Source organism: Haliaeetus albicilla, chromosome 13 (assembly GCF_947461875.1).
Source record: "Haliaeetus albicilla chromosome 13, bHalAlb1.1, whole genome shotgun sequence".
In the NCBI taxonomy this organism is placed as follows: Eukaryota; Metazoa; Chordata; class Aves; order Accipitriformes; family Accipitridae; genus Haliaeetus; species Haliaeetus albicilla.
Window position 1 is genome coordinate 31,121,148 of NC_091495.1, and position 24,474 is coordinate 31,145,621.

At 36.5% G+C, this 24,474-nt stretch overlaps 1 protein-coding gene across 11 annotated transcripts in view; it reads right to left on the reverse strand.

Annotated features, from left to right (window-relative positions):
- Nucleotides 1-24,474, reverse strand: part of RYR2 (ryanodine receptor 2) — a 456,061-nt gene that overhangs the window by 271,163 nt on the left and 160,424 nt on the right. For 7 of the 11 annotated variants that reach the window (XM_069800673.1, XM_069800671.1, XM_069800666.1 and 4 more), the window contains exons 5-8: nucleotides 20,674-20,688; nucleotides 10,300-10,374; nucleotides 9,472-9,550; nucleotides 8,235-8,347 (exon numbers count right to left, since the gene is read on the reverse strand). In XM_069800673.1, coding sequence (XP_069656774.1) covers nucleotides 8,235-8,347; nucleotides 9,472-9,550; nucleotides 10,300-10,374; nucleotides 20,674-20,688 — 282 coding nt within the window. Of the gene's footprint in view, nucleotides 1-8,234; nucleotides 8,348-9,471; nucleotides 9,551-10,299; nucleotides 10,375-11,590; nucleotides 11,660-20,673; nucleotides 20,689-24,474 lie in introns of those variants that run through there. The other 4 variants (XM_069800675.1, XM_069800669.1, XM_069800667.1 and 1 more) reach the window with 2 other exon arrangements.

The following is a 24,474-nucleotide window of genomic DNA, read 5'->3' on the forward strand; positions in this document are numbered from 1 at the left end:
TAGGCACCTATCCTCAGTGACCCAAGAACCTCTGAGATGTTCCAATTCTTGAACAGACACCATTCCCATGACAGGTACACAAGTGAGAACACATGCATCAGAATGAGGGGGAGCACTTCATACGCTTCTCTACTTTTCCTTAGTCAGTCTGAGACCAGACAAAGCAAAACTGGAAGATGTCCGCACTGGAGATATTTCTATCTCAGGAAAGAAGTCAAAAAGTACATACCTGTAGCTATAAATAAAAAACCCAAACAAACCACACTATACTCCCTTTCTTTTTTTCTTTTTTTTTTTTTTTGATTAGGAAGGGAAAAACATTTTGCATCAAAAAAATGATGAATTAGCAAGCTTCGGCAAAAATCCAAAAGTTAAAGTAGATGCACTGTCTCTAGAACCAAAAGATAACCACCACTTGTTATCTCCCTACTTATCAGGTGTCATTTCTATTAAAATTTAATAACTGAGTCAGTGAAAAAGTATTTTGTGACACTGAGTATTATACTGACACTGTCAAAATAAATGAAAATATTCAGTCACAAGGAAGGGAGATACTGGAAAGAACTAGAAGGAATAACTGCATCTGTGTAAAGTTTTTGTATCATTAGTTTTTTGTGTTTATATCTAAAAGTGGCAATACATTTATATTCATTGAAACATCTATGAAATCTTTGAAAAAGTTTGAATAAATATGGGTAAACTTCCACTGCAGAACAAAAAATTATTATCTAAGTTTTGACCCAAAGAAGGCAAAGCCCAGGAAATGTCAGATAGATTTAAAGATCTACAAAATCGCGGTTTCTTTGCATTTCTCTGAAGTGGTTTAAACAGTCGGCCAGCAAATCCACAAGCAAACAGAAGTTTTCCATTGATAAAGAAAGAATTGTCAACACTATACTAACCAATTCCAGCCCCTCCATTCAGCATAAATGTACCATCAGCAAAAGGAGAGTAGTAGCTAAAACCCACAGATACACAGAAATTACCATTACAATTCAGCCATCGAGAATCATCTAGTCCACTATCACATAACTGACAGCAGGTAATTGCAGTGCATGGCAGGAAAGCATAAGGATCCCACAGAGGGTAGATGGGGGTAGTCTGCATTCTCCCTCTTTGTATTAGCTTTCCTTCTGTGCTATAACCACGAAAAGCCTGAAGCACATCAGCTAGTATGCTTCCAAATGATTATCATTTAATATGATTAGACACAAGAGCTTTCGTTAACAAAATATTAATTGTACAGAAGCAAGCATCAAAAGTTAGGAAATGTCAAACAAAGTAGCCTGTGGAAAAAGAATGGCTTCTGGTGAATGCATCATATTACAGTCTTCAATGGCATGATCCTGTACAATTTTTTCCGTAAGTGCTGCCTCATTGCATATACAGGATAAAGGACCTCACTTCATGAACAGCTGCTCAGTGCTTTGTTTTCTCCTCAATCTTCAGTCTGCAGCCTCCTGCTTTATTCAGTATAGTCAATTCTTTAAAGCTTTGAAAGGAGAATTATTAATTTCCTCATAGGCTTTTCTCTTGCTACCAACAATTACAGCATTTCACAAAACACAACAAATATTAATGAATTCATTTTCTCAAAACCACAAAGGAGTAGCATTATAGCCCATTTTCCAATGGGGGGTGGAGGTACATAGATTACATTAAGAAGTTTTCATTAATCTAGGATGCCCCAACTGAGGTGACAAGGATCTGTTTAATTCTGACTGTAGACTGCATTATATGCAGTTTTAAAGTTCAAGGCACATCGTCCATTCACCTCAGTTGCAGGTGTCAAGACTTAGCAACTCTGGGACCTCAACCTCCAGCAGAAGGAAGAGACCTCAGAACCACAGGTCAGGTAAGGAATATTCCTGGTAAGGGATGAAGAGTTAGTGACCTCTTGAAAGCAAGTCTAGTATAAAAGATCTGCGCAGCAAATTCCACAGCAGAGTCTCGTACAAAATCTAATTCTCCAGGAAAATATAACTAAGCATCATATCACCAATCCTCCACCTGCAATTCCTAGCTTGAAATTTCATCTTCAAAGTTGCTTCATTCCACAGCCTCTCTGATACTCAGCCCTGACATATCCATCAAACTTTTATCAGCACTGACATAGCATTCGGTAAAAAGCCAGTGTGACTGTATATTTAAGAAATTTCATAAAAATATACGTGCCATAATTTTTGCATTTTCTAATGCCTGTGGTTTTTCAAAATTTAAGAAAACTATTTTTTTTGTGGTATAATTTATATGTAATCTTCCTATATTAAGGAAAAAAAAAGGCAAAAACCTGCCACAGTTACAGTAGGTGGCATCGCACTGACACCCACATGAACCACAGGTAGAGAAGGAAATTTTAAAACCATTTTTTGACATCTGCCACCTAAACTGACACAAAATCACAGACAGGAGTAGGTTGTCAGCATACCACAGCTGACTGCTGTGCCTTAATAGAGGGGGTTTCCTAGATAGCTGCCAATAGCAGTTATCTAGCCTAATTGCTCCAGGCCTCTCCCACTCTCTTTTCCTCTCCAAATCTTTATCCCAGTCCCGTATCTCTCGTTTAGCCAATCTAGTTTCCCAACTCAGTTACAGCCTACCTTATCAGAATTAGGACCTCCTCCTGCTTCAAAAGGTTCTCTTCAGACCTACAAAGCCTCAGCATGGCCTTTTGGCTTTTTTCTTGCTCCACCTCTTCCTTCCCATGTCAGCCACCATTAGACTTCTTTCCAGAAACTCACCACAACTCCTGCCCCTCAATTCTCTTCTCATTCCTTGGCCCTAGACTTTCCTCTCTCTGGATCTGTGGTTCTCCCCAGCCAGCCCACTCCTTCTCTACAGATCTCTCTTCTCATCCTTCATTCCCAGTCCCACTCCACTGGTTCTTCTATCAGCTCCCCCTGCCAAAAGGGCACAGGTTTTCTGCCCCAGATTTCTAACACAACTTTAACCAGCAGGTGCCCACTCCTCCCTCGTCACCAGCTTTTTGTCCCAGATGCTTTGTTAGTCCCTTGCTGCCTGCCTTCAGCTGCCAACCAGCCAGTCATCAAGTCCCACTCAACTTCCCTCCTTCCCACTTCGGTCCCAGGCTCCTGTCCCTGCTACATCACCTGCCTTTTGTTCCTTCTGCTTTCTCACGGCTTCCTCCTCCACACACCTTAAATGACAGCAGATCACTGGCAGCACATAAAACACTGAGTTCTCAGCTGTCAGTACAGTGCCTACTTCATCTCCACCTTGAGCCACCCATTACAAGCAATATCTGGTCCCACCAGGGTTGGGGTGTATTTAATTATTCACCGTAGAGGGAGTTTGAACAGTTCATTAACACACAGGAGATACACAAAGTCTAGCTTATGCAAAATAAACAAAATCATCAGACTTTTAGCTACTAAAAGAAAATTTAAAAAAAGATCCCTGGGCATGACCAAGCTGCAGTATTTCAGGAGAATGTTTCTTTACTAAGTTTAAGCAAGGACAGGCTTATTAGCTTTTTTCCTTTTCTTTTTTTTTTAAGTTAGCAAAAAGTACACCTATGATATCAAAACCACTCCTAATTTCCTGTGTTTGCTATAAAGCGTGGGATGCTCAACATTTTCAAGAAAACGAGATGAATTTTCTTAATGATGTAAATTTTTGTTTCTTCCCTGTCTTCAAGCTCAGTGACATCTGACCTCTTCTGGATGAACTACAAAAAATTCTCTCAGACTGATTAAAAAAAAAAAACACCAAACCCCAAAAAACAGAAATTGATGTTACTATTTCTAATAAGTAATTTTTTACATTACAAGCACCTGATTATAAGCACTTGGAAGCAGGATTTTATAAGGCAGAGCAGCTTGACAACCTTAATTATCAGGAAGATCTACCAGCCTTTATACATTTCAAATTGTATAAAGACTCTGTGGGAACTGCATTATTATCAGTGTAACAGCACCTCAACATTACTTTGGTTCCACTAATTTCAGGTTTGTTTATGCAGATTCAAATTATTTTTAAGAAAACCCTCTTTTTTACTATTTTTCAACAAAAAATAAATGATGGAATTGTGAACTTACACAAAAGAAAGCAAAGTCCAATACTGAGTTTCATATTCTTACAAAAAAAAAAATGAAGGGGGAGAATAAAATTTTAAAAATAAAACAAAATAATAATAATAAAAAAATACACACTGCTGTGTTCCCTAATACTATTGCACCAACAAATGCTACAGATATTTAGAAGCTGTCCCAAGTATCTGATAATAAATAAGAATTAAAACTAAGAGCTGAAAATAAACAACGTATTTGACGCAAGAGGATGCAGAGGGAGTGCCTTTCCAATACTCAGGAACCTGTCCTGTCCAGGACAAATGACAGATAACAGCTCCACCTTTCAAATAATTTGATCTAATTTGGATGATAATACTTTTGAAAAGGAACTCTGTCAGCAGTTAACCATGATAAAAATCTTCAAGGAAAAGCTTATACGTCAAAGGAGAGTTTCCAATTAGTTTCATACTAGTTTCCAGTATTCAAAATAAAAAAAAAAAAGAAAATAAAAGAAAAAAAAGGTCATTTAAGTCAAAGAAATAAACCTCAAGGCTTGTTCACAGATTGCATAATGCAGCTGCAGATCAGCATTACAGTAGGGACAGCAACTCAGTAGCTACATATATATCACAGTGCAGAAATTGTTCCATTATACTGAAATCTGTGCATTGTAGATTCAAAGTTGAAGTTTTTTTCCTCTTTTCTGACTTCTTAGCCAGAATAACACTGACCTCATTGATACTAATTTTCATTTTTATCTTCATTTCCATGTCTAAGGAATTTGTCTTGAATTATGTTTAAAAGACTAAATTATCCAGGGGCTTCATGAATTTGAAAGAAATTACAATTAATTGAAATTCTAAACTATCAAAAACTGGCAATTTTGAAAGCAATCATGGTATATAATTAACAAGAGGCATAGGCAAACGTCAGTGCAGGGGTACGTACTATTATGTATAAGATGGAGAAACATGCTGGAAATATAACATCTGTTCATTGGGCTGCACTGCCTCAAGAAAGGAAAGAGCATCTCTGGCTTGAAGTTAAATGGTGGCAATATTTATAGCAGAACATCTTTTTGCTCTATGCTAACAAAGTTCAGCAGAGCCAAGTTTCCTCTCTGAAGGATCTGGCAATAGCACAGCTCACACGTTGTGTAATGCCACAAGCACTTATGTAAGTGCTTTTCCTCAGAAATTCTACACAGAAAAATAAGCATCCAAAATCCTATTGTATAGGTAGGGATAATGAGTCAGAGCAACTGAATGACTTGCCCAGGGACATTGCTGTGAGTCAACAGACAGCCAAAATACATCTCTGGACCTTTAGCTTACTACTTTAACACTAATCTTCCTATCAGCTTAGCACTTGGTCACTGCAATTAAGAAGATGACTCTTCAGGGCAAAAAAAATAAAGTCAATTGTTCCAAATATCTTTTTGTGATGGAAAGTGGGGAAGGGGAACTACAGGGAAGTCCTGACATTTTCTTAATACTTAATCCTGGTTGCCAACCAAGTTAGGTCTAAACACTAATCTACTGACTACATTGAGATCATAAAGTCACAAAGTCAATGGGAAAAGAAAAAATTAAGTAATTAAGCTGCACTCAGACAACTGCAAGACTAACTCATGAAGCTGACATAGTTCTGCTCTCCCCTTGTATTATACAAATTAAACTAAGATCTGACTACATTTTGAAAAAGCCATGCCCTGTGAATGAACTGTATTCATCTGTTATTTTTACATGCACATCTGCCCCAAGATTGTTAACCTATTTGTCTTAATTTGGAGAGAATTAGCAAGTTACTTGAAAACATAGAGCAATAGTACAAGATAAAAAGGTGACATTCCAACCCTACTCCTAACAGTGTACTGACATAGAACATTTGACAGAAAACTTACCTTTTCCTAAGGTTTTAACTGTTAAGTACACAATGTACATAAACCTAACCCTCAGCATCCTCCTGAACATCATTCTCTGTCAAGGGATCCATCTGAGCAACTCCTCACCCTTAGAAGAAGCGTTCCTCGACTGGATTCAATAGAGCCAATTTGGTCTCACTATCCAAGTGGATTCATAAAAATAACTTCATCTCTCCACAGTCCTAACTATTGTAAAAGCTACCAGTTGCTACATTCCTTTAAGTGTTGTAGAAAATTGGAGCTATAGCATGACACTGCACTCAAAATGAAAATACTGTGCTTATTTTCAAAGTTACATCCTTTGAAGTTATTTTGTAGACAGCCTAATTGATTAAGACAGTTTAAGATGGAGAGACAGCTTTCATGAAAAATATTCACTCAATGGCAACTGGCTAATTCAGTCTTTATCAACTGTTTGAATTTTCATAAAAGTATCACTGCTTTATTTACAGTGCTAATATAACTACCAAGTAGGTAGCAAAACCACAAATATTTTTATTATTGTGAAGCTACGTAGTTCACCAGCTCTTAATTTAGTCTGGAAAAACATCTGTTCATAAAAATGTGGGGGTGAGTGCATGTAAGAGCAAAATTATTTTGCTGAATCCTTGTTCCTCCTTACTATCAAACCAGAGCTGTATCACTGAAATAAGTTTAACAACTATTCATTCAAATCTAGCTCTAAACCATTTTAAGATATCATACAGAGATTAAAATATCAAGAACATAGATTTGGGTCATTTCTCTCTACACTGAAAATATAATTTATTTTTAGTATATTGATATTTTGTATGGAAGAAGCAGTATACGCATTAACACCACTTGTTGAGGAAAATCAGTCTCTGCAGTAAGCATCATGTCGCTTGCTGTATAAAAGTACATATGACAGCCTTGAGAATCAACAGTTGAGGCACAAACACTAAATAATATAAAAGGCTGAGCCGATTTACTAATTAAAGGGCAGAAAGTATGAGTTCAGGCATATACCTACAGAGACACAATCTGGAGCAAAATTTAACTTCAGCAACCCAATTCTGCAATTCAATGAATTTCAGAGAAATTCAATGTCTTTAAATAAAACCTTTTCATGAATTAGATTTCTCATTAATTTTGTCCACAATAAGTTGCTTTTCCAGTCAGTCTAATTACAGTTCTCATAAAAGTAATTATTAAAAATAATTTTAAAATGTAAAGATGATTGGAAAGTTGTCAGAATGTCTACTTACAAAAAATAACTCATTGAATGAGTTACTGAGCTCCTAATTAGAAGTTACAATTATATTCTCATTTTTCTATGTTTCCAAAAGAAGGGAGAACATTTTCAATTTTATCAAAAAGAAAAAACACTTTTTCTAAACACTGTAAAAACCTCAGAAATAATGTTTCACAGCATAAAAAACCCCAAGTGAATAATATAGAATAAACTTTAACGTTATATGCATATTTGAGATAGTCCTCTTGACAAAGCTAAAAATACTTCCTCTTTAAAGATCCCTCTTTTAGTTTTAGCTACATTTACTGAATCACTGGGGCTGATTTTACGGAAGCTTCCTTCCAGCAGATTGATTTTCTTCTTATTTTCATCTGGGTTTTTTTTCCAGATAGAGTAGTTCAGGTGCTTGCAACACCAAGAATACAAAAAGAAATTCATCTTAAAGTGTTGAAGTGTTTCATTACAGAACAAATGGGAGATACTTTGATGAGAAACAAAGTTATTTAAACCAGTGATAAGAAGCAGCTCCCACAGAAAGTTTTAAAATATTTCAATTATATTGAATTATTAAGTATTTTAATTATATTTCATTATGATATGTCAGTAGCTGTATATAGTACACTGAATCCTAAGAAAATATGGACCTTTTAAAGCCCACAAAATGCTAGGTACCTAAGTTAAACGTTCTAAAATTTTGGTATAAAGTTTTAATTCATGTATGATAGTGCTGTTAACCTCTGAACATTGACAGGGACTCTAAACACCTCAATTATGCAATGTGGATAGATTTCTTTTTTCTGTATTTTCTTTTTTTTTTTTAATTAGTAAATTTTTCAACTCATATTCCATTATTGAAATGAACACAAATTAGATTAGTCACATATCAATGTCACACTTTCCAGAGCTTCATTGTCTTGGTTTGCAAAACGGTATAAAATACCAGTTTAAACACCTTAAGCTATACTTCTGTGGAGATGGAAATGTAAACCAGGCTTTAGTATAAGCCTTTTATTAACAGTTTTTTTCTGTAGAGGAAGCACTGTACAGATATACTCATAGAACTTACCAAATATCTTTCTGAAGAAACACTGACTAAAATAAGATCATCTCCAACACGCACTTTTTCTCCTTCTGATCGTTGCTTGGAAGCAGGATGGATGGTCCACCAGCATGCCTCACCTATATCATTAATGAGTAACAGCACAGAAAGAAATTAGAAAGAAAACGCCCAACATTATTGCCATTACTTTCACATTTATCTCAGTCCCAAAGTTCTGACCCAGTTTTCAGTTGGGTAAGCCACGTGTCCATGTGTTTTCAATAACTACTATCATTCCTGCACCACCTTGTCAGAAACTCATTTGGAAATAATACATATAGGCAGAAGACAGCAAGACCTCTGGAACAGTGATTCCAGAGCTGAGTAAGGAGGCGGCTCTCTGTGTTCGCTAGGCAACCTGGTCCAGGCTGCTTTTTCCCAATCACCTTCATTCCAGGTTCTGGGAAAAACATCGAAGAATATTCCACTGAGAATTAGGAGAAAGAAGTGGGGCAACCCATCACTAAGGGCAATAAAAATAAGCATCTACAATATCGCTTAATATTTGAAAGATCTCATCAATCTGAATTCAATTATGTTCTTCCACTTCTACTGGCTGTTAGTGTCTCTAATTCCCCAGAATATTTGTAAGTATTAAAGTCACAAATTCTGTTTCCATGATAAACATTGCTTTCAGATACACTTTTTGAGCAAAAAGCGTGCTTTTCAGAAAAAATCTCTTTGATCTTGGAACTGTTCAATTGTTGCTGTTATTAGCGTTATTACTCTTAGCTAGAGCAAGGCTTTAAAAGACAAGCAAATTTATTATTTCTAATGAAACAATTACAACAAACTGATGGCATTGTAAGAAGCTCTATCAGTCTTAAAAATACAAATAAATCCCAGTCACCAGCAGTTCTAGAACTTTAATAGAATCTTTATTTAAGGTAATACAAGTTTAAAAAATTTCCAGCAGAAGGCTTCTACAGGAGTAACAACTTGGGAATATTCCTTTACTTTTATTCAGTATTACAGATTCGTATTTCAATATCAATAGGCATGTTTACATCTCATAGAAATTACATAATCTATTAGAAAATGTAAAGATAAGATATTAAATGTGTACAACACAGAAATATTGCTTTGTTTCTTTAGTCCTTAAATAGTCCTAATTTTTACATGATTTATATGTGTTTATAGGTCTCTATTCAGGTTTTTAGACTGAAAGTCTTCTTATTACATAGTCTTTTAAACTAGTGTTTACCTGTTGTGTCCTCTTGCAATCCTACATCAAATGCCAGCTTATCCATTGAAGATCGAGATGTAGAGAGGCAGCATAGATACTATCAAAAGAAAAGAGCATGCATTACTAGTTCTGCTCACATCTGATAATCCAGTGAAATATAAAAAGCCATCAACCTACTAACATAGGATTAACTGTTCTTAAATTATCCCCTCTCGTTACTATCAAGAACATATATGCCTGATAAAGTGAATGGCACTCAAGGAGACTTGACAAAGATATATGTTCTAAAATAAGCTCCCAGTCTATCCAAGTTATCTTTCCACTGAGACGGGAATACTGAAAGTGGAAACAAAGGAGCTGGTTGCATCGAATCTCAGCCCCATGAAGTCTCACTGGTAGTTAAGGAGTTTGGAACCCGTATAACTCATCACAGAATTGAAGAGTAAGGCTTCTGTCCAAAATATGTGCAAGAAGGAATTTCCTTTTCCACTCAGTCTCCAACATGTGTTCAGGTTGCCAGCCAGATGCCAGCTGTGGATTCAGTCGCAGCTTATGCAATATGCAAGGGAAAAGAAATGAGAAATCACCAATTCAAAACAGACTGACAAACAGAGAACTCGTCACTATGGAGCCAGACTTAGTTTTAGCACTTACACAGATACAACCAGCTTAGTTTCGTATTTTCAAGTATCTACCCTTCCCAAAGTTTTCCATTAACCACAGGTAAAATGCTCTTTGATATGAATAATTCTCCAGATATCAGTAAATGGTAATAGTCTGGACACTTTCAAACATAACTTTCATACAAAAAAGAAATCATTGCTGCTATCAACTTCTGCTACATACCATGCCGCTGTAGGAATGGCGCAGCAAGATTGCATGCCCATAGAGTAGCGTTCGATGACCGCCACCTTGTGCAGACTGAAAGATAAAGAGAAGTGATATACTGGTATGTTGTAATAAAATGGGGCCTTTTGAGAAAGAAAAAAAAAAAAGAAATTCTCATCAATCTCTGGACAATCTGGGACACAGGAGTCAATTTCCTGATGAAGTGTTATTCAGGGATTAGTTCAAGAAGGTAGTTTTATGAATGTGTTCTCTAGTTTTGATTGCCTCTAATATATTGACCTTTTAAGTCCTTAGGACAGATCTAAGGTAGAATTTGGACAGGTGAATCTAGAAGCTACTGACTTTTTCTATTAGAAGTGTGCAATTCACTGATGAGGGAAAATGGTGTACTTTTTACCGTCACCTTTTTGGTGTAAAATATATTCTAGAAGCTTGAATCCTTCTTGCGTGTGATGAAAGCAGGCAGCCTCTAGTGAAGAGCAGCTTTGATGCATGTCACACTACCCTCTACACCCTTATGTATTGTTAAATCTCTCCATATTCACCCATTTTCCCCCACATGATATACTTTTCTATACAGAAGGTATACAGAGAGAGCTTCTGGAGTATTGCCCCTGTTATACCAGAAAGTATTAATGATATATGAACCACATTGAAGATCATCAACCTCCAGACTGCTTGCCTCACAGTGTTTAAATACTATCAGACAGAATTCTTTATCTGCTAGGCCAGGTAAGTGCTCAAAGACATTGACGCTAACTCAGCAGGATTTGGGGTTCTGAAATCATGCCCGAGTAAACATTCCTATTCAGAAATGCAGCATAAAACTTGAGTGAAAGAAAATCAAAGTAATAAAATTCACTTTTATCCCAAGAAACTGCAACCATTTTTTTGCAATATTTTCATTATGGTTTCTATTTATCTATAATCAGTTTAAACACTCATGAAAGAATAAATAAATCTTATTAAAGCATGAGCAACCTTTCAACTTCTGATAAAGATTTATGAATTCCTTAGACTGAGATGCAGCTGACTGACATTGGTCAGGAGCAAAGACTGTCAGACAAGACACTGTCAAAAGCATAAGTCCATATGCCTCTCTTCCTCCAACAGAACATCTTGCGTAACATTATGCACATCACACTCTTCAAGCAGTATCGATAAATACACATTTTTGAGTCTATAAATGTGACAACTCCATAAGCAGCATTAGTCTGTCATATAGGACTCCTAATTTAATGTCTTATATACAGCATTTATACCCTTTCTTTTACCACAGTAGACTGACCTTCTGTTTGACTGGAGCATCAGATTCATTACAGAGTAAATTGGAAATAATCATACTATGTTATCTCCCTGGCAGCTTCATTTCAGTGCTGAAGATCAATTTAACTGAATGGCTATGGTGGCAACATACAATTATTTCTCCTCCTCCTTTACTGGTTGTCCTTCCTTATCTTTTATCCATTAGTATAATATTTGTTGATCTTTGAGTTACTTGGTCAAAGGAAAAAAAAAAAAAGACGAATAGGTGGTGAAAAAGCAAGCATTTCAAAAACATAATCATTTTAGCACTTTTAAGAAACCGCCAGGAATTTCTGGCTTTTATGTTTATTGAGAAGAGAGCATCTTGATGGACAAAAGGTATATTTTGACCTTCAATAAACTGCGTAGCAGTCAAAATGCAGGGAGGCATATTCAATAACCTCTCTGGGAGACTGAATGACATGATTTTTTATTAGGAAAGAATAAAAGTCATGGTCTTTGTCACAGACACAGTCTTGACAGTAAGACATGAAGATTTAGCTTTGAACTACCATTACTACCATCGCTTTTTCCAAAGGCACAAGGAAAGAACGAGACATTTGATAATGTCAGGCCCATTGTGCAAAAGATGAATGCTGAATGTCTGCTGCTCATCACACTGGGGAAGATGAGAAAAACTGCTGTGAACATACTGCCTTACCAACATTTCAGATTTTACCAGAAGCTTTATAAACACCAGGCATAGGTACCCAACAAACAAAGTCACTAATATAGACAAAAGTTTGAAATTTCACTGATATTTTTATCAAAATTATTCTGTGTTACTAGCCACAAACTTGATACCTAACATACAGATTTGGTTGCCTGTTGTACAAAAGGTGAGAGGAATAGTGTGATTAACAAAATCACAGCTATGTTAGTTCGCCCTTGTTTTGGCCATATATATTTGTCTGTCTAGCACCTATTTTGTTAAATGCCCATTTGTAGCTGGAGAGGAGAAAAGTTTGCTCAAAAAAATTTCAGTCATGTCTGTGAAAAATGGGGAGTGGTTTTTTAGATCATTTTTCCCAACAGGATTAAAGTAATTCTTTTGAACCAAATTTTCCCCATTACAAAAATGCAAGCTAGTTTGCTGTTTCTGTTTCTTAGACAGAAAACAAAGAGTTGCAAAAAACATTTCAAGCATTTTCCACTTAGAGGTTTCTGAGAGGTAATTATAATCAAGCCATCTACATGGAGGGAAAGTGAAAAGATGAAACAGAAAAATACAGGAAAGGCTGGAAGAGAAAGCTGGTACTATGAAACTGCCTTCCATTTTGGAGCCTGACTTGCAGGATATGTACATACCTATAAGTTCATTTCCTATTTTAAAGGCTCATTTCACAACTAAATACTCAGCATTTATCTTTATGCGAGAAACTGCATAGGAAGTAGCTGTTGGGCCATGATTGTCTACTGAAAGAGTCTTTGATTTTCAAAATAATCCATTCCTACCTGGAATGTTGCAGAGAACTGTAAATTTGCCACATGTTAAAAAAAAAAATTAAAATAAAATTAATTTGAAAGTTAACAATTGGACTTCTATGGCAAAGATGCAACATTCCAAGATGAGGTGTGCCACTGAAGTTTCACCAAGTTTCTAGTAATAGTCAAAAAATAATATTTCAGAAGACACTGCAAGTAAGACTTCTTGGAAGCCACAACCCTGACTAATTCAATCTGTAATGCCCACAGATTTTTTCACAAACATATGAATGGCATTATAATGCAAGCAAGTTTCTAACCACCACATTATTTATAATGAGTCTTATTTGCTTTATGTTTTTAATTTCCATTTTTCAGATTAATTTCTAAGGTGGACAATACTTTCCTTGAATAAAACCAAGCAGGAGAAAAATACATTTGTGTTCAAAGAAGAATTTATCCATTAAGTTCTACAAACTATGCCATTCAGGAGTATCAATTATATGAACGCAAAACTCTTGTCCTCATTTTATCCTCCAAGAATCTGGGATTTAGAATAAGACTTGAAAAGCCTTCAGAACTGGTAAACACTACGGACAATAAATTGAGATTGAAAGCATACAGGGCAAATTCACACTGCTTGTGAAAACTTCATATAAACTGCCCACCTCTAGTCTAATATTTCTGCAGCTGGAATACAAGATTAATTTGGAGTCTTCTCATTACCCAAAAGCCATTGCCAAAGCAAAGGCAATTTAGAATACAACAACAACAATTAGAGCTGAAGAAATTAGCATTCAAAATATATAAACAGCTTTCAAGTTCAATGCATTGTTAGACCAGGCAATGAGAATAGACTACTAAGATCTGAGCTGCTTAATTTGATGTAAAGACTGTTATCTTGAAACAAAAATACAGAATGAAAATAAGTTAAAATTGGGAAATACTTATTTTCCTTGTTTTCTTAATAGAAATAGGATTTAAATGCCAAAAAGAACTTAAAAATTACAACCTACAAACTATCTAGTAAAATATGCATATGATAGAAGCAGCATAACATGAAATATTTATAATTAGATTGAACAAAAATTTATATATTTTACTGGGAATATCAATCCTGCAGTAAGATACGTTATACATGACTCAACAGACCTTTTATATCTGTACAATTTTGTATATACACAAGTGTCATATGTACAGACATGCAATCACCTGACAGATTAAAATAGGTATTTCACTGATGTTAATTCACACAGTAGCACTTGCACCAGTTGTGCCCATGGCTGCATTGGTACACTTGTGGCTGTACATGAGAAGCTGCAGGAAATTTATCATGGTGACATTGAACAAGTGGTTTGGAGCCATTTTTGCTTCTGGGAACCTGACTTAAGATGAGAATTTTTAGAGGCTAGTGAATAGCCCTGTGGCATCCAAGGAGATCTGGAGTCAAATAGCCATTACCTTTCCCTTCTTTTCAAGAGAACAGCCTTATTTCTACTAGAGAAAATATTTCTTAGACCAGTGAGTACTCTACTGTAAGAAAATGCTGACATTCCTTTGCTGACAGGTCTACACAATCTCCAAATTTATGAAAAGGGAAAAAGCTATGAGCTTCAGGGAAATACCAGAGAAAGACAAACATGTGAAAACATGTACTTACACAGGATAGTTATTTCAGTGTTTTGTGTGTGTACAGACAAAGCTTTTGTAACACTGTCATTATACAAAATCTAATGCTTGAGAAAGCCTGACAGCAATTGCATTTAGCATGTGGCTATTCAGACAACTCTAGTCACCCATGAAAGCAATTTAAAAATACTGAATGTGTCATAAGAACACAGGAACTGAAGCACACTCTCTAGAAAATCATACAAGATAACACAGGGAGTTATTAAGAACAATGTAATGGGTTTTCCTGCCTCATTCCATGATGAAACCATAAGAGCAGAATGGAATTAGTGGCACACGCTGTAGGGAAAATGACAGTACAAAGACCAGATTGTAAGTAAGTACAGTTTTGATGGACTTAAAAATAAAAAAAATCAAGTAAACACTAAGCTAGAAGACATCAGTAGTAAATCCTTCAAAAATGCAATCCATCTAATTTACAGTAATGGTAAATTAAGACCTAATTGCAACCAGATGTTTAGCCTGGTATTTCCTCTGTGCCCCAGACCCAGCCGTAGGAAACATCAGCCCAAATATGGAACTTAGGACCACTCAATATTGCTCTGAATGGGTTTCTAAATAATACGACATGGCACTCTAAATGTTTAACACGTGAGAGCAGCTGTACAGTAAAAGAAGCAAGGTGCTCCCTGTTATTCTTCACAAATACTTTCCAAGGCAAATACTGCAAGATAATGTAAAAAATTTCAAGTATGACTTTTAATGGCTATTTCACACGTACAGTGCAGTAAAACAATGTCCTTTAAAGCACTGAGTACTTACACTTCATTAAGATGGAGGAAAGCCTCTGAAGCAAAGCCTAAGTTAACACTTTATTGCCAAAGCCAACTGGGAAATCAATGGTTACTGGATTTAGTGTTGTCACAGACTTAAAATGCTAACAGCAGCTTAAAACTGCAACATGTAATAATGGAACAGTGATTTCAAAACACACCAACTTGGCATTTAAAACAACAATATTGTCCACTTTCGTATTTAAACAAAATACGGGAAAAGCTAATTGTTTCTACTAGTGATGGCCATCTTACACTTAAAATAGATGCTGGAGAAAACAGCATGTCAAACAGAGGACCCCTATACTACTACAAAACCATGTGCAAATATAAATACGAAAGCATTATTTTCTCCATGATGAGTGTGTTCTAAGTTTCATGAAGTTCCATAGTTTATTTCTAACGTTTATACTATGAGAAAACTACAGAATGAGGGAAAAAAAATCCTATCTCTAAATCTAGACATTTAGTTCAAATGTATAAGCAGAAGTATATAATTAAACACAGAATACCCTACAGTTACCTGCTTTGAACCCTTTCAAATTAAAAACATAACCACCACAAAAATAAACCAAGCAGGAAATTGCACCTACCAGTGATGGACGCCCTAAAGAATTATATATAAACAAAGTATGTGTTCCTCCAGTGATGGAACCTTCTCAAAGTCCCTTCCCTGGGACTCACATTGGGGCTGTCAAATTTCCCATTCAGAAGCAGTCATTACATTCTGAAATTGTGGTTTTGATCCATTAGAAGAGAAATCAGATAGGAAATGTGGGTCTGATCACAAGTATTGGCTCGAAAATAATCAACTACCACACATTCTGAGTAAAAGAATATTTAGGCCCTGGACTATGCTGCTCCCAGTCAGAAACTACTGGGTGTCAAGATCAGAGATGTAAGGCTGCTGGCTGGCGTCAATGCCTTTTGCAAGAGGTTGATGAAAGTTTTTAAACCAGCAGGCTAATACAAGTATTTAACCTGAACTGATTCTTTAGAAAGAAAACTGTGAGTGCACAATGAGGAACATGTGCTTTGTTTATATATAATACTTTAGAGCTTCTGATCTGCAAGATAGAATGAAAAGTACTGAAAGGATGTGTGTCCTGGTTTCAGCTGGGATAGTAGCTTCCTAGTAGCTGGTATAATGCTATGTTTTGGGTTAAGTATGAGAAGAATGTTGATAACACACTGATGTTTTCAGTTGTTGCTAAGTAGTGTTTAGACTGAAGTCAAGGATTTTTCAGGTTCTCATGCCCAGCCAGTGAGAAAGCTGGAGGGGCACAAGAAGTTGGGAAGGGACACAGCCAGGACAGCTGACCCAAAGTGGCCAACAGGGTATTCCACACCGTGTGATGTCATGCCCAGTATATAAACTGGAGGGAGCTGGCCGGGGGGGGGGGGGGGGGGGGCGGATCGCTGCTCGGGAACTGACTGGTCATCAGTCGGCAAGTGGTGAACAATTGCATTGTGCATCACTTGTTTTGTATATTCCAATTCTTTTACTATTATTATTGTCATTTTATTATTATCATTATTATCATTATTATTTTCTTCCTTTCTGTCCTATTAAGCTGTTCTTATCTCAACCCACGAGTTTTACTTTTTTTTCCCCTCTATTCTCTCCCCCATCCCATGGGGTCGGGGGGGGGAGTGAGTGAGTGGCTGTGTGGTGTTTAGTTGCTGGCTGGGGTTAAACCACAGCAATGTGGAATAAATATAGATCTTCAAAGCATTTGAGTCCTTACACGGGAGAAGGAAAACTCCATGATGGCTGAATTAGCCATGAAGTGAAAGAAACTGGAAAAAGACTAAAAGGAACTGGGAGGAATAGGAGGGAAGGATGTCCCACAGTCTAAAACCATCTCACTATGGTTCTACACAAAAATATTTGCATCAGGCCACAACCATTTCTGTAGAGGAAAGAATGCTCAAAATTATGTTTCCATAGCAATGCAAAACCTACTCATCTATTGATTTCATTATTAATATGCAATTTTTTAATCTGTTCTAGACCAATGCTGAGGGAGGCCAGTATTCATCTAAAAACAGGAGTGATGATACAATCCTACAAGCTGACTAGAACTGGAGACCACTACAGGTAAGTGTTCAATGAGACCTCTTACTCCCCACAATTATATCACTGTCTGAATTTTTTCACACCAAACACAAATTCAGGTGACTAATGAGAGCTTCTTTCTAATACCAGACAACAGGCAGCTGGAAAACACAGGAAGGCTCGTTCTCTTAATACCAGCATGATCAGTAAAAGCTTATGAAAAGCTAAAAGAATTTCTTGATGACAAAACACAAACTCAGATTAATTTAGCCTAAGGCAACTAAACAGCCAGTGGAAAGAAAAAGGCACTTTTGGTGAGTAATTCAGCCCACCTAGAATCTGAGCAACTCTGTGATGATACCTATGCTTCTGCTTGTGGTTACGCAGGGAGCTTAGGGTATCCATGGCTGTAAATCAGGCATTTCAGTTTTGTGGGATTAATGCTGGCCAAAGAGTCCACAAAACCCCAAGCAGTGGTGAAAACAGAATGTGTGGAAACAGGCTGAGTCACTGCAGAACTTGTGTAGTAACCCTCGAAGAGAGCTAGAAGGCTTGTGAGACAAGATTAGTCAGGCAAAACTAAACAATTCACACTTGGAATAGCAACACTGGGAAATTACATCTTCAGCAGCATTGGAGAACTTGAAAATGCTGCAAGCAGTAAAGACTACAAAGTTGCATAGTGTGAGCCAAGGAGTTTTACATGTTCTTCTTGTTCATAGAAGTATCCATTTTCTTTAAAAATCTTGATACAAAAAAGACAGAATTTCCTTTCCAAAGTAAGAGCATCCAGGTCCAGATGCCTTGAATTCTTCTACCAAAACCCAAAAATGCTAATGAGACCCTTCTGCAATTGCTGTGCTCTTGGGCTGCCGTTTCCAGTAGTTGGCACCAAACCCATAGCATTGAGTTGCTCAGAATTTAAAGACATAAAGTAAATCAATTCACTGAAATGTAGCATTGTGGTAATATTCCTTCGCCCTACTCATATCAAATAACAGCAACACCAAAGGGCGAATTCAAACCAGTCTAAAACCTCTTTGTTTGCCTCACTGTAGCCTATATATCATGTAACAGTGGAATAATGAACAGGAAAGTGAACCTATCAAGACTTTATATATGCTATACATATTCTAGTCTTTACACCTTATTTTTAAATAACTATTTAGTTGATTGACTTTTCATGGAATTCACTACTAAACAGTAAATGCTGCAGAAATTCAGGTATGGAGGTTAGTATGACTGATGACTCTGCTGATACCTACTGTTAGATAATGATGGAGGTCTGTGCCCAAAAAAAAAAGGAAACAAACCAAACTTCTTTCCCTGACATGATCAGCAGTTACTTCCTACTTTGTGTCGTGCCAAGCCAAAGAACAGAAAAAGGAGTTTAGCTAAACTATAGGTTTCCAAAGGGTGGCTTGCTTTAAAAGCTGCATTAAAATCTGTAATTATGCTTTATATAAATATCACATAAAAATCTGAACCTGAATAAATCAAGTGGCCAATAAAAATCATGAGCATGTCTTATTTGGTTAAGAACACATGGATATTTTATTGTCTATATTACAAAGATTGGAATCATTGGTAATGATGATAAACATTTGTGCCAGCACCATGCTAAATGATCCCAATTTTGCTAATATTGACCTGTTGGGAGGCAGAATAAACAGCCGCATAATTAGAAACACTTCAAATATACCTCACGATTAGTATTTCCAACACTACATTTATGTTATCACCTTCCCAGCAATGGGAAACTTCACATCAATGAAAAGCAGATACAGCAGTGAAAATAAAACAAAAATAAATAATATTGATCATCTGTTTCCAGCCTTCTATGCAAAAGAAACATTTATATTTACAGCTGAGGCAATACTTTCATTACAAACTCCTACTTTCAAGCACTTTCACTGGATTGGAAAAAAATTGCCCAAGAGGATAAAATTTATCGATTTCTCCCTTAGCCTAGTGAAGATTTCTCTTCCCCCGTACTCCTCCTCCTTCACTGCATAGGAGATAGAAGGAATTAATAAAAATCTTCCTGGTTATTTTAGAGCTAAATAAGTGGAGGAGGGAGACATTTTTCACAGGTTAAGGATTGTGCCTAAGCTTTTTCTGTTGCTGTGTGATACAAGGAATGTGAATCATCCTTGTCACTTGAGAAAGAAACTCACAGAGAAAGAATAAGACAGCGAAGTGGGAAGAAAAGATGGATCAGCAGAGGAGTCATGCTAAGAAAATTCTTCTGACATCATTAAATCCAGCCCTTAAAATAGCACTGCTTATCTAGCCCAGAATTCCTCCTTTTTGGAGCATGACAATGAAGCAAGACCATACCATAGAACAGCAAACTCCGAGGGGATGAAAATCAGTAAACAAGTCATTTTAGAAGGTGATTTGGGATAGACATTGATAATTCAAGGAAAAAGTAGAAAATGGATAACCAACCGATCTTGGCTAAAATCACAGCCAATTATTCAAATGTCAGATATTCAAAATGTTTGGAGGTTCACTAAGTGCCTTGTCACAGTCTTAATAAATAAAAAAAAAAAATTTAAAAAACTAAAAAAATAAAAGCACTGAGAAGCAGAGCTCCTGCACAGGCTTACTGACCTAAGGCAGTGAAGGGCCAGTGACCTCCAGCCCAAGGGCTCCCCACTCGCCCCACTGAGACACCGTACCATTACAACAGCATTCTTGCAACAGAAGAAACAGTGTGCTGTCCCCACTTTCCAAAACACCCAGATGTTTTACTGAGACTTCTGTTATTTATTCATTGTCTCAAGATTTCTTATTTACCAGATAGTGTTACATTCTCACTGAAAGGGTAAGGATGAATTGAGAATTAGAGAAGCCAGTCTAGAGTCCTCTTTCCAGTCCAGAGTCCTCTCTCCACAAAAGTGCCTGCCTTTGGTCATTCATGATCTAAATAAACCATAACCCCAGCCCAAGCTAAAGTCACTGTGGTTTCTAATTCCAAATTTTTACCAAATTCAGTATGTGCCATTTTAGTGAAGGTAAGTTTGATGCTGATGTTAAAAATAAAGAAAAAGAATGAATTAAATTAAACTGTAGGAATTCACAGAAAGTATCACACCAAATGTTTAACTTGCTTACCTTCATCATAAATTTCTGTAGAGCCACGAGAAGGGGAAAAAAAGAGAAAATGTGAAATGAATATTTGCTTTCAGGTGCTTAAAATGGGATTTGTTTTCCCTGAAAAAGTGAGTGGGACACACAGAACTACAAACCACATTTAAAAGGAACATTTATCATTGCAATTAGCATAATTATATAGCTCGTGCTAGAAAGCAAAACAGCTGCTCAGAAAAGGGCTTCATCATTTTTTTATGCAATAGTTTTCTCAGATTTTTTTTACTTTAAATAATATAGCAGATTAAATACTTGTTGCTTAAAGATAAAACACAGTACAGGTAAAACAGGAGCTATGCCTGATCATCTTAAACAACTTGCTCTGCAGATAGTTTCTAGCTAAGTACAACGTGAGTTGTAAAGTCCTGCATTCAAAGCGCAGTGCTGGAGAGCAACACCATTATTGTAGTAATATATCGTATGTAAATGCACAATAAATTAAGAAAATTAAAACATTACTAATACTTCATGCAGTGGTTAAAAAAAAAATCAGTGCTACATGACTGATGTCTGAAGATTATGGAAATTTTTAGGTTAATTTTCATGGAGGTTGATCAAGAATAAAAGGGGAGTGATACATTATGTTACATGCAGTGATTTGTTTTTCTTTGCGAGAGTCCTATGGCCAACTTTTCCTCTTTTGACCTCACCAATTCTTGTTTTGATATCACAAAGTTTGAAGTTGAGGACTGAAGTTTGGCAGCAAACCTCTATCCCACATGAAAAGAGAGTCTAACTGGAGAGCTTCCAAGCAAGACTGGGTCCTTTCATTTCGTACATGCTTTTAAAACAGAAGTATCTGTTCTCAAAGATGTACAAGATGTTCTAACTTAAAAAAAAAAAAAAGTATAATCTAATCATCTCAAAATGTTCAGAGACTTCTCTCCTTAAAAGTATTCCAGGTCTATTTGTTAGTTAGACATTTGGAAACTAATTGACCAAAACTAAAGATCATGCACCCTGTCCACCATCCCCATAAAGGAAGGATTTAAAATACAGTAAGATCATTTTGACATTATTATTCATCCCACTTCTTGTCACTCCAGTATTTTGTTTGCTTTTACTGGGTGGCTCCAGAAACTAACCAGAAGTCTGCTGAGCTGTCTACAGTGGGGTGCATGTGTAAATTCATTAATACAGAAACAAGTTAATTACAGGATTAATTCTAATATAACCTTTCCTATATTTATCAATACAGACTTTCATTTGCCATCATGCTGTCAGTTTATCAAGGAGATTAGATCCATCAAACACCTCAGTCTCTTCCAGCTGTCATTCATCTGTGAAATTTTATTCTGAGAACTACGCAACCCCACTGCTTTTTCCATATTACAAGTACATTAAACAACAGTCCTTCTGTGAAACCTTCTGGTTCTCTTCTTGATAATTTATTTAACTGCTTGACTGTAATCTCTTAACTAGCTTCAAATTAAAGTGAATAGTTTATCTCTTCCCTTGATTACTAAAATGATACAGCAGCTTCTTGTGCTGGATTTTTTTGGAAGACCAGATTTAACTACTTATTCTCTTCAGTGGAAATATTAAATGAACTGTAACAAATGAGAAACAATTGTCATGTGTTTGGATCTGTCATATTGTGTTCTTCAGAGTTACTCTGGTTCCTTAACGATTTTGAAGATGATTTACATGTCATTCTTAGAGACAGAAAGCGCCATGAACTGTCCCCCCCCAAGCTAGAAATCCTGAAAGACAACAGTGGGTGAGGAAAGTCTGAACACATATATCCACCTACTGCTTCAAAACCACCAGGGGAAGAAATACTCTGAAACTTAATTGTTGTAAAAATGTTTTCTCTTCATAGCAGACACTTAAATACATGTTATATCCATCCACCATTGTGAAGGGAATGCCCCAGCAAAACTTCAGGCCAAGCCTAAGAAGTTATGTGCCATGAACTGTGCTGGCCTCAGCTGCCCAGCTACCAGCAAATGGACAGGGCAAAGGCTTCCAGCAACTCCTGTCACACCCTTCTGCAAGAACATTCTCCAAGGGTTTCAGACCAAAGCCCTTCTTACCTAAAGGAGAATGCTTACTTAGAAAAACATTAACTCTCACCTTGGCGGGGGGACACAAGCAAAAAAACCCCGCACCACCCTGAAGCAAAACAACAGAAATGACAGAAACTACACACTTCAGGTAGGCAACAAGCTGTTACACAAGAAATTTCTCCAACTCACCCTCTGCAGAGGGAAGAGCTTTCTGCTCCTTCACACTTGCTCTCTGTGCCTCAGCACGACAGCACACAGGAGTTTCTGGACTAACACTAGCAATTCAGAATGTCTATTTGAAAATTAAACAGATAGACCAGACCTATAATTTGAAATTTCTTAATGCCATTCTAACATCCATTGCTCTTGAAAGGTATTGCTTTCCAAACGCTAACACCAAAGTGTTAAAGTGATAAAAAGACAGACTGATACAGTCACTAAGTACAACAAATAATTGTTGTACACTTCAACACTAACTCAGCTAAGAGTAAAAGAAGAGATCAAATTGTGATGACATGTTATTTTAGTTATACGCAAAGCTCCTGCTCCATCAGTGGAGTAGCACTGATGACAGTAGAGCTTGGTCATATTAACATTTGAAATGTGACATTCTATACACCCTAACAAACAATGTAGAGGTATGCAATATCCAGTATGAGACTCTATTAAAAACAAGCTCAGTCTTAAGAGTTATTAAGGATGAGATTTATGATGTAGATTTCAGCTAGTTGTGTAGACTTTACAGTCAAGAAAGAGACAGTCATTTCTAGAATGCAATTCATCTGATTTATTAAGCTGACATTTTCTGTAGGACAGGACCAACTATGCACTAGAAGTGTTTGATTCTCTGTGGTGACTACAATTAGGAGTCTAAATAAGTTGCTAATCCTACACTGTCTACCGCGTAAACGCCTAAAGCACCTTCAATATCTGAAGAGTTGACCAGTTATGAACTAAGTACAGAACACCTATATTGTATTAGATACTGAAATTCAAGAATCCACTGGAGGTTCTCTACTGCGCATTCAGAAGCAAGGTAATAATTGGACTTCTGACGTACTTCTGAACTACAAATAAGTGTCTCTGTTAAATCCAGTCCTACTGAAATCAATGCAAATTTGATGACTAAATGCATCGAAGACACCATTTCACCTTTAGAATTCACTTGTTCAAGAAATCAGAATGTGCTGGTTTACATGCACCTGTTTCTCTAGCATCCAAATTTCTCAGAAGTTTTTCTGAGAGGTAGGACTGATAACTGAATGTAACCAACAACTGGATAACCATATTCCGCTGACTTAAGTCTGCAGGTGCATATGCTATCTGATCTTTTGGGGACAAACAACTATGTGAGTGCTTAGTGTCACACAAATATCATCCTTGTGGAGGAACTAAACTCAGCACTCAGCAGCTAGATTGCCTGTATGGCTTGGAACATGACCTAATAAATAAATAAGGAAAAAAACCTTTGCAGGATTTCAAATTATTAGATTTGAGGCACATTACACCCATTATTCTATCCATCATCCTAACTATTCTCTAAATAAATGAATTAAATAAATAAAATTTAAAACCTATTGAAGCTTTATCTGAGGACACAAAGGATATGTTGTCAATGTAAATATTTACATTGGGCTATTATATTTTTTGGCTCCTTGGACGGCTATTGGGTAGCGTATCACTTACTATGATTGTTCAAATACCTTGTAATTCATAATCTCACCTTAATTCTTGGGCTCTCTGGCTAGATTAAAAA